Consider the following 17,843-nt stretch of genomic DNA (forward strand, 5'->3'; position numbering starts at 1 on the left):
GTGCTGGTTTTGTGAGAGGACATCTCTCCAATTTCCCGCGGTGCTGTTTAAAAACTACAGTTTACTCGCGCATTACTGCAGGCAGGGGGACTGCTGTCTGACGGCTCTGTAGCACCCACTAGTGGGGGGCGGCTGGGTGACAGTTAAGCAGCCTTGTACATAAATGAAACACTGGTGCCGACTAGGGCTGTCAAGAGCACCATGAAATTGAGTTCGAATATTTTTGAATTAATTTAGTAGAGTTCGAATAATATTTTAATATATAATAATAATAATAATAATAATAATAATAATAATAATAATAATAATGATAATAATTATTATAATTATTATTATTATTATTATGTTTACTTTTATTTATTTATTTATTTATTTATTTATGTATTTTTACCAAAAAAAACCCCACAAAAAATAAGATGCTTATTGCTGGCACAATATGAACGTGACACTCGGATGAAAACACTCGTTCTGACCTCACTGAAGTGCCAGGTATGACCATCTTCTGTCTCGCCATCTGAGCAATGTTTGGATACTTCAGTGCGTAGTTTTCCACCACAAGAGTGGATCCTGGTCGGCTCGTAGTGGTGTCTCATTCTAGTAACGTTTCATCTCTTCTTCAAAAAGGGTAGGCAGGGAGGCAGCAGGTACAACACTCTCCCTGTATGTCTACCCGAACAGGTCACACATCGCGGACAGCGCAGTGGGTAGTGTTGGCGCAGTGGGCTCTTCGTCGGCGCCTCTCCCTCCGTCGCTGCTTCCCTCTCTGGCCCGGCTTGTGTGCAAGCCATCTCCGCCCGAACGGGATTCGCCGTGATATACAACATTATTAATAGTATTAATTAATTATTAATGATATTCGATTTATCAAATTTAGGTTCGAACTTATAAAAAATATATATATTCGAATATATTTTGAACTTCGAATTTTTTTTGACAGCCCTAGTGCCGACTAGCAAGGGGGCGGACGTTTAAACGTCTAATCGTGCGCATCCCTAGTAATTACTGTTAACTCTTAGCACCATTAGCAGTGTCAGCATGCCTAGTTGTGCTAACATATTTAAGACTGCTAAAGGGGTTTTGCGGCTTAAACAAAAGCCACTTGCTCACTGGGGCAACCTGGAGGGAGACCAGATGATTTCCTCCATGTTTTCACAACAACGCCGTCCCACCCCTAGGACGCAAGCAAGTGGCTTCATGTTGAGTTGCAAAACCCCTCTTACACTGTTAATTACATTAGCTGTTAGTACCACTAGCAGCGCTGACACTGCTTACAGTGCAAATAGAGCTAACAGTAAAGTTAACAATGCTATAGGGAGTTTGCAGCTCAAAATTAAGCCGTTTACTTACAGAGGCAACCTGGGGGAAGACCAAATGGTGGACACAAGCAAGTTTCCACGGCAACGCTGTTGGGCTGGGACAGTATTACAAGCGGTAGTCACCGTATGAGTGGTGCCGCTAGCTAGCTCCCACCAGATCTGGTTGGTGGACAGTGCAGAGTGACCAAGGGTAATGTTAGCTAACCAGTGAAGACCAGAGGATGGGCAGCAGACACTACCTTTCTGCATGTTCACACAGCTAGCCAGCTGTCTGTCAGCAAAGCTAACAGAAAATTAAAAGAGATTACAAAACATTAAATTAAATTAAATTAAACACACCCTCTCTCTTCTTAAAAATTAACATGTTTGTCACCAGGGAATGGGTGTCGGCCTGTCGAAAGCAAAATTTACTGAAACTCCTTTCCCAATTCCGTGACGGAGCAAAAACAAATTCCTGTCCTGTCCCAATCCGGAAGGATGACTCTTTCCCATCCCATTTCTGTGTCATATTATTAAATAATAAAGAAAATGGCATCTGTTCATTTTAGAACTATGTATTTGTATGAATATATTTTTGATATTTTTGTTGCAATTTTTCGATTTATATTTATGTTCTCGTGCAGTACTTCGCCTTTAATTTTATTTCCTCTTAATATGTTTATTGTGTATTCATTGTATGCACCAAACACCAAGGCAGATTCCTTAACAGCTAACCAAGGGGCAATAACTAGCGCTTACTCTGTTAGTTTGATGCTTACACATAATGGGAATTTTTAATGTGGTAAGGGAAATAAGCATTGCGATATTTCCTTACATGTTTAACATTAAAAGACATCCGTGCTCATTCTTACTGAACTGAATTCAACTCATTTCATTCAAGCTCATATCATCATCATATCAGGGTTTCTTTTTAGCTCCTCCTCGCCATTAGCAGCAAAAGTAACAGAATTGAAAGCTCTGTGATTGGATATATTGACTTTATTAATATTGTCCTTAACAGTTGTCTTTCTAATGTGCTTATGGCCATTCAAGACTGGAAGAGCTTCAATATTGTGTATGAGAACATGTGAATGGATCTTTTGCCACTGGAAGCTTTTAAAATAGCTCTTGCAACTCTATTGGTTGATATTCCATCTCTTGCATTATCAGTACTTTAAATAAAATCCTTCAGACAGCACACATGTTGTCATCAGTTGTATAGCAGCTATTTGAACCCTCAATGATGTCTTTGTGTTGCATCAGTGCAGCAAAGAAACCTTTCTCAGGGCTTATTGCTTTTACAAACATGCACTTAATGAAAGACCAGGCTATTTATAGGTTGTATCTTGAATATTAAGGCCATTAATCAGACATGATTATTTGTGACACAAAGGAAGATAGCTGTTGTCATTACTTACAGCCATTTCAGTTCTCAGTGTTGCAGGACAAACAGGTGTTGTCAACTCTCTCTCTCTGTCAGGGTCATGTTGACTGTATGTCTCTCACTCTATTCCTGGGTCAGCCTGCCCTTTCTGGCTTCTGCCATATTGTTTTTCTCTCATGTAGCCCATGAATACACACATGATATCCTAAAGGAAAGAAGATGTAGATCTGTATCAATCAGTACGTTTACATGCAGCTTGAGAAAATCAAATTATTGGCTTAGTCCAACTGAAACCGGACTTTTAAATGCATGTAAACAGCTTAGTCCAACTAAAATTGGACCCATCCATAGCTCGACTAACGCACCTAGATAATTTGATTGAAAATCAGACTGCTGCATGTATCCACCTAGTCTGACTGGAGTCGGACTCGGCGTTCTGTGCATGCACCACTTTTTCTTTTGCAGGCTTTCACTCGGAAGAAGAAGGAGATGACGTGACGTAGCAGCAGTTCAGTATATAGCAGTGCAGTAACAACACGGCAACCATAAGGGTCATGGTAGACTGAATTTGTAATATAATTAACATGTAAAAAGCATGTACAAAACATACAAAGCCACAGCAACATCCATCTCCGCCATCTTCATTCGTCATTAGCTTCCTCTTCGGGTTAACCGGAACTAGTTCTATACGCACTATATTAAAAAGGACACAGCGCCGTCTATCAAGGCAGAGTCAGACATCAGACAGAAATTCGATGTTCTCTTCTGCATGTTTACGACAAGACGAGAAGTCTGACTTGACTGATTAGTCGAGCTATGAGCTAAGCTTGACTACTGCGTGCATGTAAACATACTGAGTGAGTTCAAATGTGAACTTCAGTGTTTGCTTGTGTCCCATCCTGTGTAATGTGGAAAGAGGAAAAAAGAATAACTAAAATATTGCCTGTTATTTATCAGTAATGATGCTTTAGTGACCCTTGACTTTCATGTCCTCAGAGGGGAAGACACCACTGGTGGAAAGTAAGAATGGAAAAAGGACGGAGAGAGCAACAGCAGGAGGAGATGCAGCAGCAGGAGGAGGTTCAAAGTACTCCATGTTTACCTGGTTTGTGGTTCTGGCTCTGCTGGGTGTCTGGAGCTCGGTGGCCGTGGTCTACTTCAACATTGTGGACTATGACAGTGTCATCGGTAAGTGACAATGAGATTTGTCATTGTGTTATTTTATGGTGAAGGAAAGATGCACTGGGTTTAGAAATGAAGAGTGGCAGTTGTCTTCATCACAGGTGAATGCAGCAGTGTTGTCAGTGAGCACAGGGCAACGTGTTTCCCTCCAAATGCTCACAAAGTAAAAATACTCAAGAACACCACATGCACTGCAGGCAGCGGTCTGTCACATTTTCTGGCCTAGTTTCTAGTTCACACTGCATGCACACACGCATACGCTCACCTGCTCACACACTCAGACACTGCACTAAAGTTGGTTTTCATACAGGAGCCTGCTTCTGTCTTCATGTGGTTATGGGGTTTTCACAAGCTCTTCCTCTCAAACACAGACAGACAGACAGACACACACACATGCACACATGCACATACACACACACACACACACACACAGCACGGACACAGACACAGAGCAGTACGTGTCAGATGACATGTTTGTCTTATCTCAAACTTAACCTCCCATCTGACTGCTTTGTGAGTTACTGAGCGACAACCAACTTCCCCTTACAGAGTGCATCTGAAATAAAAACAGCTCTGTGTTAACTTTATTCCTACTTTATACGGAGCTCCCTGCAGCCACTGTGATGTTTGTAGAGTTAATCTTGTGTGTTTCCTCTCTCTGCTCTGTGTATGAAGTCTTTCAGGGCTGCATGATCTGTAAAAAAAATGAATACTACACAGCTTTACAACAAAAGTGATCAATGAGCCTCATTCAGGATTTTCTGTCCCTGCTTTTGAAATAATGGTGTAAAAGAGAAATCTAAAAACTCATTAGTCAGATTCTTGCAGCATGCACTCAACAACAGAATTGTTCTTACCAACATGCAAATGTTTTTGCAGCGGTGAGACAGCGGTTCTCGCTGTCAACTTTATACTTCTTTACTGTGGCCATGTCTGCTACCGAGCAGGAAATGTCTGTCGCTAAATAAATGTTTGTTTGCTTTGGTTTACCGCCTGTTTTTGAAAACATGTTATTTCCACCTGTGGAGTGCCTACTTGGTGCATGTCTACAAGCTGTATGATAGTCCTAATATTGTGATGTGAATGGAAAAAAATGCAAGGTGGTCTTGCTTGATTAACCAATATTGTGTGGCGGGCCACATATAGTATATTTAGAGAAACAAGCCAGGGTCTGTTTAAAATGGGTATGCGGGCCACAGTTGGACCTGGGCAGGATTTTGACATGCCTGGTGTAAGGAAACATCTAATTAATCCAGTTAAGGGCAGAAGTCCTTCAGATACCAGATAGCAAGGTATCAGGTATTCACAGTTGTAACTGAAATGATTCTAAAATTACCAAAATTACCAAAATTACCAAAATTTGTCAGTTATTTTACAACACCTATGTTACGCTATATTTAGACTGTTTATACTGCTGTACCTTATCGTCAGACAACGATTTTAGAAGGGGAAACCGTTAACAGCATCAGTTCCACATCTATGCTCTTGTCAAAGCCTCCATTGGAAAAATCAGTAATTTTGCCTCACTGAACACGGGAGCTGCTGGTCTACAGCTGCCTCGATCAAGTTTGTTTTTATTTTTATTTTATTTAACCTTTATTTAACCAGAAAAAACTCTTGAGATTAGAAATCTCTTTTTCAAGAGTGTCCTGGGCAAGATAGGATTTTAGGTGTCTAAAATACATTTTGCTAATTTTGGTAATAAGAATCTCATACAACCTCACTTCAAAAGATCCGAGCTATCCTTTTAATATCAAATCTCTGTGACTGAATGTTTCTATGCATAAGGCTCATTGTCTCTGCTCACTGAAATCAAAATCATTTTCTTTTTATACATGATTTTGGCTTGAACACTAGACAACAATACTTGAAAAATACTCTGCATAAGTACTGACATAATGATATTCTGTTGTAATTTGTTGCCTAAACTGCAGAAAAATGCATGTTGTTCCAGGGAAGGACAAACATATTTGTGAATTATTTGCAGATGCTTCACTATAAAAAAAAAAATGGAAGTGTCTCTTTACTTGTAACAACTGGATAACCTTTGCTGTGAAGCAGCTGCAGTTTAAATCTAATTTTTGGCTGATTTTAAAACATTGCAGAAGCAGAAATTCCTATCATTTCTGGTAAAATGACACGTCATGCAGCCCTGCGTCTCCTCTGTATTGCTTTGCACTAACGCAGTACTCTTTCCAAGGTAAATATTCACCCTGCAGTGCTATAATCTTTATGTCCTCTCTGTCTTCTTCCTCTGTCCTCTCTGTGTGTTGTCTCTGCATGCAGCCAGAGCTAAGGAGTTTCGTATGAACTTTTCTGAAGTTCTACAAGGTACAGTCTCAAGATTTAAGCTGCATTTTTACAGCTCCACATTACACTGTGTGCTGCTATCAGAGCCAAGGGTGTAACCAAACCACTTTAAAGAATTGAATGAGTGCAAAGAGGATAAGATGAGGTAAAAAAGAGTTGAGATTCAGTTAGGGTAAAAGGTAAGATTGTTAAGAAAGGTAAGTTGCACAGTATAGATTTAGGTAACCTTAGGGTGTGAACATACTGAATGGCAGTATGGAAAGTGTTTAAGAAGAAGAAAAACTACAATGATCGTGGTGTTTAAATAACACGTATGTGACTCCATACTTGTTCTAAGAAAAGACAGACAGAGGAAGAGAACAAGAGCGAAACTAAACTGCTAATTTGTTAGGTGCTTATTTTATTCTGGTTTCTTTCTGAAGCCAAGAAAAAACACTCAGCAGGCAGAGAGGCAGCAAACTCATGAGATAACCTCAACCATACACCAGCAGTATCTGTGCTCATTTGCAGAAAGAGCTCTTAAGAGAACAGCTTTAGAGGAATACTTCACTTACAAAATGACCAATTGTATATCAGTTATTCACTGCATGTTACATTGAATTCATGATGAAAACATGCCTCCATGGTGAATGAAGAATCCAAAAAAAGGCAAGCATTTTAGATGAATTGAAGTCATAGGGGACTAGGGGTGGGAATCACCCGAGGCCTCTCGATATGCTTTTATCATGATTACAAACATTATTGCAGTTTGAAATGTTTTGCGATATGCTGAGTCTTACAGTCCCATATATTGTGATATACTTGTTACCTTTTCCCTTTTTTCAACAGCAAATTAAGGAAAAACTTTGTCAACATCTGTTTTATCTGAGTATTCAGTCTTTTCCCACTTCAGTCATTTTTATTGCAACAACATGAATCTAGTGGACTGAAAAAAGTAATGATTTTATTATTCCAGTTGGCTACCAAAAGTTTAATTGGTAATTGCAATTATAATGTTTTCAAAAGAAATGATTCTTGGCATCTGTGTATTGGTACAATTTTGGCGTGCAAAATATTGTGATACCACCCTGTATCAGTTTTTTCCCCCACCCATATAGGGGGCTGTGTTTAACAACAGCAAAACTATATAGAATCATTTGCATCTTCACTAAAACCTTACTATTGAAAAATGTCAGTACAAACAGTGTCATGCATGGCCAGTAAAATGCCTGGGCAAGCACTTGTACTCACTTGTGCTCAGGCATGCTACTCAAAGGAAGTGTTTTAAATCATAATGTTTTATTGAAAATGCAAGTGTTTGTGTATGCTGCAGGAGTTGTTTGTAAATGGATGTTCTAATATAGTTTTACTGTTGTTAAACGTGGTCCCTGTTTACTTTAATAAAAAAAAAAAAAAAATTTGCATTTTATGGATTCTTTGTTCACCATGGAGACTTGAGAGGGGAAAAAAAGTTTTCTTCTCAAATTAAAGGTAATTAATAGACAAAAGTTTGCCAGTTTTTACAGTTTGTTTCTCCTGTATCAAGCCATAACATAATATATTTCCTGCATATACCTCCAGACGTTAACCCAGTTAATGTTTATAAAAAACAAATCTCATAAACTTGAATGAAATGGTAACTGTAACTAAATTAATCAATAACCACTACTTTAATCACACAGTCTCTGTGTAGGTCTCTGTAAACTGTTACCCCCATAGTTAAACTAGACACCAAGAACTTGCGTGTAATATTGTGATATTGTGAGTGAGTTTATCAGCTGCTGCCATGTCAGTAGAGGAGCAGCCACAGAGTCTGGATGCTCTGTAGCCACAGTGTATTCAGATTCTGAAACTATATTTTTTGGAGATTTCGCAGAGCGATGAGTCAGAAAAGAGCAGATAACAGATGGTGTGTGTAGTGTTACTGACATCATCGTCCTCCTCCATCACATCCTTCCTCTTGTAATCTGTTTCAAATGAATACTTAATGCACTTTGAGATACTGTTGTGTGTTGCTGTCAATATGCTGTGTTCTGTGTTCTTATAAATAGCTTGTTCAAGTAGCAGGGTTCTGCTTCCGAGAAATTTTGCTGCATGAAGTTTCTCTTTTTTCCCCGACTGCACCGGGCTGTATTAGCCTGGCAAGCTAGCAGTAAGTAATGGGAGAAATAAAATAAAAAATACAGCTTCAAGTATTCACAAGCTGGGTTTAGGTTTTAGTATTAGACCTCTGCAGAACTTTAGTTATTGAACTTTAGAGAAGAAATCCTTGCTTTTTATCCAAAGGTCATCACAATGTATTAAAGTATAGGTGCTGTGTAGGTAAGGGAGTCATTATGATATCAATTTTTTTAGGTTGTCTTTTATTTAGGAATGACTTTTATTGTGTCACATAATCTTAGAAATGCAGATAAATATAATAAAAAATCAACCCGAAAACACAATGCCTCTAGATCTGACTATCAGCAGTACAGACACATAAAAATACTTCTTCTGTATTTATTAATGTTGAACAATGTAATATTATCTTCACATTGTTATTGTTGCTTTCCTAAAATAAAAGAAAGTGCCATTTATTGGAGGAAACTATTCCCTCAGCAAAATAAAATTAAACAGTTAGGACTCTGTTAGTTTAATAATAACTTCATTCACATCATATTCAACCACTGTACAGAAAAAGTTTGACATTCCCTGAGTTTGTTTGTATATGTGTATCACTCAGCCTCGCTCTCCTCCTCTTCTCCCTTAGGGAAACTGACAGCATATGACACTGACGGAGATGGTGACTTTGACGTGGAAGATGCTAAAGTTCTGTTAGGCAAGTCCACTTTCATTAGTTCTCTGTTCTTGTGCCTGTTTTTTCTGTGTGATGCCTGACTGATGTGGTTTACAGATGTGTGTGTCCCAGTGCCCCAGTTTTAAACCAGTTTTTTTTACTCTGTGGTGTGAACTCCACTAAAGCAGTGAGTGATCACCTGTTTGTTGCCTGTGAGAAGAAAAAAATCAGAAGCATGTCTGTGAATGTTTGAAGAGATGTTCACAGTAGGAGTGAGCACCTTTTGATGCTGTAGGAGGTATAAAAGCTTCCTGTACTAACTGTTAATAATGGTTTAGTCTGTGTTTGGTGTTGGGCACATTCTCTTCTTAAAGTCCAACTGAAGACAAGTCAGATGCAATCGTGCAACTTTAGTCAGTCTTTAGTATATTTGGACCACACAATAATATACTTCCTCTATTGCAACACAGGAAGGACACTGGGGGGCTTATGCTAAATGTTTGGGCTGCTGGGAGGAATACTATTGCCAAAGTTTACTGTTTAGGAAATTAGATTGTTAATATTGATATCCTGAACTTCCATTTATACTCACAGTGTACCATGGGATCTCATTTTCAGTGAGAAAAATCAGTGAGACATATTCTGATTCTCTGTCCTGCTGTAAGTGTGTTTGACATGCATTTAATGCTCCTCTGCATTCACGTAAAAACATAGCTGGTTTCAGGCATGTAATTACTTTGGTTCAAGTTCATTTCAATATGTTCAGTTCTTGGAAGTGCATCTTGCCACAACTTGACGTGCTGCAACTGAAGCAAATGACAGACAGTCTTTGAAAGATGAATAACCACGAAAAGATAAACAGTCTCAAGGAAATAACACCACAGCACTCAGAAACACAATATTTGAACTATACATGATGTCAAGTTTAGTTCTTAATGTCTATATATATATATATATATATTAATTTGAATAAATTAAACAATTGCATGAAATTAATAATTCCTCATTGGTCAGACAGCCAAGTAGTAGGGTGTGAGTAGTGTGGAGCCCTGTATTGATGTGTAACATGCCCAAGTATGATTGGCTGTCTCGGATTCAAAGCTAAATATTATGAGCATTCAGCATTTCTCACGTAATTCTAATCTATTTGTGATGGAGAGAGGTCAACAGCTGTTTGAAGCAGACATGAAGGGCAGTCTCCATGCACCGCTCTCCTTCTGCTTTCTCTCCTCAGTTAAAGCAGAGCCTTTGCCACTGTTAGCATTTATGCTTGTGCAGTGGTGTGCCTGTGTTGCTCTGTAGTTAACACCTCAAAAATGTTCTTTGGAGGTGGGGTTTCTGTGTAGTGTTGTTAAGTTGAGTTGATTCAAACACACCCAAAACACACATTAAACATGGCTTTAAAGCAACAATTTCAAACACAAATTGGCTTCATTATAACTCACAAGGTTTACAGGTAAAACACATCTTTTGCTGACACATTTTCCCCACAAATACAACATGCTAATGTTATTAGCATAAGCCTATGGCATTTTACATTGTACAAATTAGACTGGCAGCTATGGTGTTTTCCTCTACTCGTATGAGGCCAGGGACAACAGCAACACTTACCAAAGGTAACGTTAAAAAATTCAGCTCCATTACAGCTCACAAGGTTCACCAACAAAACAACTGTCTTACACCAGACAAATAGCGTAAGCTTGTGACATTTTGCATTTTGATAATTAGCCAAGCAGCTAGCAGAGTTTTTCTCTGCACATATAAAGCCTGGATAAATCACACATAAGACATATGGTTACATGTCTAGGGAGGTGCACGTCAGGATGCAGCATAGAGTCTACACACACAGTTTCAACAAATTTACGTAGACACCAAAACAGCTCAACTTTGTCATTAAACCTGTTAATAGACATTGCGTAACATTAGCTGTGTGTTGCTTACAGGTACCCCTGTCACTGTGTGTGTAACTCTGTCCCAGGCGCAGCAGTAGTCTCATGATAAACATCATATCGGTGTAAGGCTGAAATTGCAGTTACAAATGACAGAAATTTCCCAAGTGCAGCCATACTACACAGCCATTGTGTAGCCATATTCAACACCTGTTAGAAAATAGCGTTTTCCATAATGACACTTGGCAGTATTTGTCGAGAGCTGGAGGCAGGACAAAATTTGATAGAGGCAGCAGGAAAAACTGGTGCAATCAGTAGGATGTGCAAAAACAATTCAGACATTGTATTACAGATGCAGTTTTTTAAGACACTGAGGAAAGGGGCAGAGAATTAGAGTAAAGATGGCGGCCTCTATCTGTTGTTGTAAAGCAGACAGGAAGTCAGAGATTGGGCCTGGCGAGACTGAGACAGAAAGTAAAGGCTTATTTGTTGTCTGTGGTTCATATGCGACTTCTTTAACTCACTATCTTTCTCTTTCCCGCTTCCTCATCCTTTAATTTTTGCCCTGTTTTTGTTACGGTTGCTCTCCATTCCTTTGTTCCCTCCCTCCTTCCCCCATCTCTCACACTTACCTCTCTCTTTCTTATTCTATATTTTTCTCTTTCTTTTTCTCGTCCTTCCTTAATATACCTCCTTTCAGCCTCCCCCCTTTGTGCTTCACCTATGTTTCCACTTCCCATTTTTCCATCTCCACCTCTGCTCCTTTTGTTTCTTCCTCCCTCCCTTTCTCTCCCTCTCTCTCTCGTCAGGCTTGACCAAAGATGGCGGCGGTAGTGCAAATGCTGAGTCGCTTGAAGAGGTTCTTAATATTTTAGCAGAAGAGGGCTCTGATTGGATCTATGGCTTCTTCACCTTCCTTTATGACGTAGTGTCCTCGCCCGTAGAGCGTGGCGAGGAGGATGAGGAGGAGGAGGGGAAGGAGGCAGCAGCTGAGATGCAGGAGGAAGGTGACTCGACCTCCTCTGATGACGGGGAGGTCAAAGGGGTCATACTGGACCTCCAGAATCAGTAGGAGGACAGAACGCAAAGCCCACAGCCTGTAGCAAGGCCCCCTGGTCCCACTACCGACCAGTGAGGAGCAGACTGGGATGTAGCCCAGTCCAGCTGGAGGGTGTGTGTGTGTGCGCATGTGTGCGTGTACGTGTGCGTGTGCGTGTGCGTGTGCTGTGGTGCAGAGGACGTGATGGAGGACTCTCTGGTTTCCACTGCAATCCCAAACTGGGCAGACTGGCCGCACAGGCCTTTAAAAGAAACTAGAAACTGGACAGGACTTAAACTATCTACAGACACTGGTTTTGATTTAATAATGACGTTTATTTGATTTATTTGATAGTACAACCTGATAATATAATATCAGCTTGTACTGGCTTTGGAAATGTATTAGTATTTGTGTATATGTTGCCCAAGATAGGTATCATAAAATACATAATTAATTTATTTGACAATATGAAACAACATTCCTGAACACTGGAAATATCTTATAGGACAATAATCATACAACTTATTTGTACATGTAAAAATCTACCTGCAGAGACTTAACTTGTTTTTATGCATGAATTAATTCATTATTATTATTTGTTGTTGTATTTGTTATAGTATGCGCACATGACGATGCGGTTGCAAGTAGGGACTGTTTTAAAATCATTTTGTGTGATGGGCGATACTTTTAAACCTGACATTTAAGAGGGCAAAAATTGATCTAATTTCTCTCCCAATAGGTTGGATTTAATTATTATTTACACAAAATATAAACTGATCTGTAAAGAAATTTATCAAGGATGCACCGATGGTGAAATTCTTTGCCAACACACGATACCAGTGTTTTTGTTGTTGTTATTGTTGTTGTTTACTTTTTGTTATTATTTATTCCCCCTTTGTGCCAGAGAAACAAAGAAATGTTCATTATAAAAAGAAAAACTGAACTTTTTTTTTAAGTCACTCAGTCCTTTGTTACACTATCTTTTAGTGAGCACAAATTCAATCATACACGTTTATAAAACAACCTCTAATATAACCTTGTTTTGCAAAAATAACTGCTTCAGAAGTCTTTTAACTATATGTAATATATCATAACTTCCTCCCTAATATCTGTTTTACATTGCTCTGAAAACATCAAAACAACAAGAACAAATTTCTCCTTCAAACAGCTGTATTTATTCAAATTTCTGACAAAAAAACAAAATTTTAAAACATTACATTGAACACATCATGAGCAGTTTTATAAATAGCCCCTGATCTAAACAGGCTGTATGTCTATTGTTGTTGTTGTGGGTTTTTTTATATAAGAATAAGCTTAATAAAAGAAACATTGATGGCATTGTGCATTGTGATCACATGCAAGAGAAAGAGCACGCCAGTAATCACTTTAATGTTGCAGCTGGTAAAGGTTGAGCTCATTTTAAATGCTTTATATACTGCTGGTAGTTTAAACTAAGATTATACATTATCATTTATTAGTTGATTACATTTTGTATTATTAATCTAAGTTTTCAAAGTAACTAAACCAGACAAATAAATGAAAGTAAAAAGTACAATATTTCCCTCTGAGATGTAGTGGAGTAGAAGTACAAAGTAGCATAAAATGGAAATACTGAAATACAACTCATACAACTCATACAACTAATGACAGCAGTTGCAAAGTATTCTGCTTCTACTCAATACTAATTTCTAACTACTAATATTTTTAAAATCACAAGTCGTAGTAAATCTGGGAATGAAAATTAAAAAAGTGTAAGTAAGATGCCAGAGAGCACAAAAAAGCATCAAAATAGCTTATTCATAAAAACAATGTCTCTGGGGAGGATCTCCCCCGACCCACCCAGAGGTCTCAGCTAAGCCCCCAATGTCCGCAAATCCTAGAAATGCCCCTGTCTTCACCCAGTACTCACTTTTACTGAATAGAGATTGTACGCATCATAATGTAACTCAATGAAACCTCTGTTAGCTGTGAGTTACAACCACCGTTAACTAGCTCTCTTCTGCTAATGTCAACTCTGTCGTGTTGATCACAATGTAGCACTATGAGGGAAACAATGGGGTACATCTTTTGAGGCATTGATAATGACTTTACTGCGCTCTTTGGTCTCAACAGCGTCCCGGGGAAGATATCTGTTCATCCTAAACATGTTTTCTATCATCTAAGGACTCCCACACGCCTTTAGTTTTGAGCGCTGCTTTTTAACCTGCACTAAATTGATGTGACACAACAGAAAAACATCGTCCAATACCACTGGTGAATGTCATGTTATTTGCTGATGGGCTGATGGCAGTCAACAAGATGAATATTGGTCGATACCGACATGCAGCTGATAAATTGGCGCATCCCTAAAAATAAAATGTAATGGGTTCTTCCCAGGTCAATGCACACCTTTCCACCAAGTATCGTGAAAATCAGCCAGTAGTTTTTCCGTAATTCTGCTGACAAACAACAAGCTGTACCAAAAACATAACCTGTTTGGCCGAGGTAATGTTAGAGTCTACCATAGATAGTCTCAGATTAGACTGTCCAAAGTGAAATGTCTTACATTTGATCACCTGTCCCGGTTTCTAGTACTCTGCTGTAGTTTGTGCTGTGTGTGGTGGTCCTAGAAATGTGATATACAGTTGGCAGGTTTGATCATGTTGGTGTCTTGGCCTTACAGTATTTTTCTGTTTTACAGTTTTATTACTAAAGTACATTATAATATTCTGACAGCATGTACTTACACAGTAACATGCAGACTAAACACTGTACATACAGTTTTCATGTGACCTTTAAGGTCAAGAGTTGGTTGTAATTCTACAAAAGGAACATTTATAGCAGTGATTATATTTAGCTCAGGATAACAGACAGATAGAAAGTCATGCAGTCTTACAGATAAAATGGATTTTAATGGAAACCCAGTTTAATAGTAAAATGTATTGTGTACTTCTTCTCTGCTGTGCAGAAATATTTTTTTGTATATTCACCAAAATATCAGTAAATAGGCTTTTTTTTTTAATGGATGTTATTGATGTCTATTTAGGTGAGCCTGCTCCACAGCCCTTATGTTGTTTTTACTTGCATGGCTTACTGGGACATCTGTTATACTGGAGCCATTGTTAAAGGAACAATTCAGCCGAAAACAATATAAGTTGTATATAGTACTCACCTCTTAAAGTTCTCTGTGGTCCCAGAAAAATATTTCTTTCAAATGGTATTGAGGAGAGCAGATATGGAGGACGAAAAATTACAGAAATGTAAAAAATAGTTACAGGAATAAATAAATATGGAAATAAATAAATGCTGAAATAAAGAAATAAATGCAGAGGTTAGGACATCCAGCCTCATACAGACCCAGAATTGCAGAAATAAATACATGTACTTTCAAAAATGTAGAGATAAATTTAGTCATGTCTTTGTCAGTTTTTATTTATTTATCCCAAAAAACATTATAAATTGTATACGATGCTCAGGTTCTCTGTGGTCCCAGAAAAACTTTTCTTTAGAATGGTATTAAGGAGAGCAGATATAGAGGAAGAAAAATGACAGAAATTTAAAAAGAAATACAAAAATAAATAAATGCTGAAATTAATATGGGAATACATAAATTTACAAATACAGGAATAAATGCAGAGGTTCAGACCTCGAACTTTATCAACATACAGCCACAGAATTACAGAAAAATAAATAAATGCACTTGTATGAAATTACGTAAATAAGTATAGGTCTGTTTTAAATATCTATTTATTTTGTGATTTAATTTTTATTCATTTATTTATTGTTTTATTTACTTATTTAAATATTGATTTACTGTTTTATTCATTTATTTCTATATTTATTTGTTGATGCTTGGCAACATATCAGTGCAGACAGACTTTGATGGAGGCTGAACAAAAGACAATACAAAAGATTCTGAAACTTTCTGAAAAACTTTGTGAAAATTGATGGGCACATGCTCCTTTACGAGAGGTAGTGATGCACTGGTTGATTTACAGCCTGCAGGTCTTGTGGGTTGACCCACGGGTTATACAGTTTTGGTAAGCTTGTTAGGAAATATTGCAGGTTTTAGGTGGGCTGGTCATAAGTGACAAAGCAACATTCTGAGTAAGTTATTAATAACTTTTTGAAACATTTTGCAATAATCCAACTCCCACCTTCTGTTCCCATTTTTCTGTCTCGCTTTCAATCTCTCTCACACAAGCAGCTTGATCATCAGCATTGCAGGGCTCTGGCTTTCCGCTATTTGGCTTTTGATCAGAAAAATCTGTAGAAGCAAGTGCCTCTGTCCACAATCCATTAAATATGCACTTCAGTAACGTCATGTAAACAAACCTTATAGGTTATCAGCTGTGCACTTCAGGTCATACTTTACACATAACCACTTAAAGATGGATGGGTACTTGCTGTCTTAATATGCATGTACTTTTTAAACCGAAAAAACACGTTTTATATTGTGATATTTACTGGAAATGACAGACAATAGAGCAAGTAAGTACATTGTTATTAGTAATGGTCATACACCAGGAACTTTCAGCTCTGGTCTGTAGGTTGGGTTTGGGTCATTGATTAGTGCGTATGTTTACAGGTGGAGTGGGGTGGATTGATTGTCATATCAGGCCGGATTGGTGCAGGCTTTAAGAAACCCTGACCACATCACTAACAGGAGAATAATCCATATATTTACTATTTAGCAATAGTTGTTTTTGTGTGTTTGGATTTCCATGACCCAACAACTGGGTACAAGACACTTTGATAATGCTGCACAGGAATTTTTGAAAGTTTTTTGGACGTTTTATAACCTTTTTCGCCGTCTTTTATTTGGACTTAACGCCATTCGATAGAAAACTTTTTCTGGTATCACAGAGAGCCCAGAGAGATAAGTACAACATACACTCAGTATTGTTTTTGGGATAACAAGTTCCGTGGATTTTCCTGCCATAAAAACAGAAACTGTGTTGCCTTGAGACGGGCGTAAACACATTTTCTGTATGTCACTAGCATGATTAGCTGTTTGTCACATGGAACGAGGTAAGGTCGGTGAACAGATAACTGTGCTTGGGACGAATTAAACAAGTGATTTAGCAACATTTTGATAAAAATAAAAGTTTTAATAAAGGAAGTGAGTCATCGAAACGTTTGATGAGTGTGGGAACATCAGCAATCAGGGATTTGATTATTCATTTTTCTTTATTTTTCTTCACAAAGGACTCATTTGATTTCACATGGCAGCTCTGGCATTTTAACCTGACTGACTCGACGTACACAGCTGGTAGTTTTCATTACCTTCTTCTGCTGTCTGTTCTGTTCAGATGAAAAGAAGTTTAAAGCTCCTGCTCTTAGGAGAGACAGGCAGAGAAAAGGTACTGTACAAAAAGTGTGTTTTGTTTGTGTGCACTGGTACTCTGCTAAGAGCTCTCCTGACAGACCTGTCTGTTTGTAAATACTCATAGAGGACAGGAAAGAGGTGAAGAAGAAAGGTAGACGTAAAGGTAACGTCACAGTTCCTTCTGTTACTGCACGACTGTTTGATCTCAAGTAACCTTTGATTGTGGTGGTCACCTGTACTAAAAAGTAATGCATGTGTGACACTGCAGGCTTTTAATGAGAGACAGTCAACAGGTGTGAACATCACAGCTGATTCAATGTTAAAGGACAACTTCGGTATTTTTCAACCTGGGCTCTATTTCCCCATGTGTATGTGTGCGTATGATTCATGGGTACCACTCGTTCTAAAACTGGTTCAGTATTGAGGGAGGCGGATGCAACCGGAGCCACGAAACGAGCTAAAACGGTAACAGGGGCAAATGCGTCCCATATAAGTTTGCGCATTAAAAGTGCTTTTTTTTTTGCCACTGACCGGTTCAGATCACCAGTGCTATGAGTGCTATGAGTGGAGTCAGCTGTCAGTCAGTGTTGGAGCAGAGAGGGGGAGGGCTGCCCCGCTGGGTACTGTAAGTGAGTATGTGTGTATGAAGTGTGTGTTTTTTCGCCACTGACCGGTTCAGAT

The 17,843-nt window shown here is 38.5% G+C and overlaps 1 protein-coding gene across 19 annotated transcripts in view; it reads left to right on the forward strand.

Moving 5' to 3' along the window:
- Positions 1–17,843, forward strand: part of unm_hu7910 (un-named hu7910) — a 62,246-nt gene that overhangs the window by 8,516 nt on the left and 35,887 nt on the right. For 10 of the 19 annotated variants that reach the window (XM_050056804.1, XM_050056793.1, XM_050056798.1 and 7 more), the window contains 3 exons: positions 3,676–3,867; positions 6,148–6,192; positions 8,900–8,968. In XM_050056804.1, the coding sequence (XP_049912761.1) occupies positions 3,676–3,867; positions 6,148–6,192; positions 8,900–8,968 (306 nt within the window). Of the gene's footprint in view, positions 1–3,675; positions 3,868–6,147; positions 6,193–8,899; positions 8,969–17,145; positions 17,197–17,286; positions 17,326–17,843 lie in introns of all 19 variants that reach the window. The other 9 variants (XM_050056787.1, XM_050056789.1, XM_050056788.1 and 6 more) reach the window with 3 other exon arrangements.

This window comes from Epinephelus moara, chromosome 11, assembly GCF_006386435.1.
Source record: "Epinephelus moara isolate mb chromosome 11, YSFRI_EMoa_1.0, whole genome shotgun sequence".
NCBI lineage: Eukaryota > Metazoa > Chordata > Actinopteri > Perciformes > Serranidae > Epinephelus > Epinephelus moara.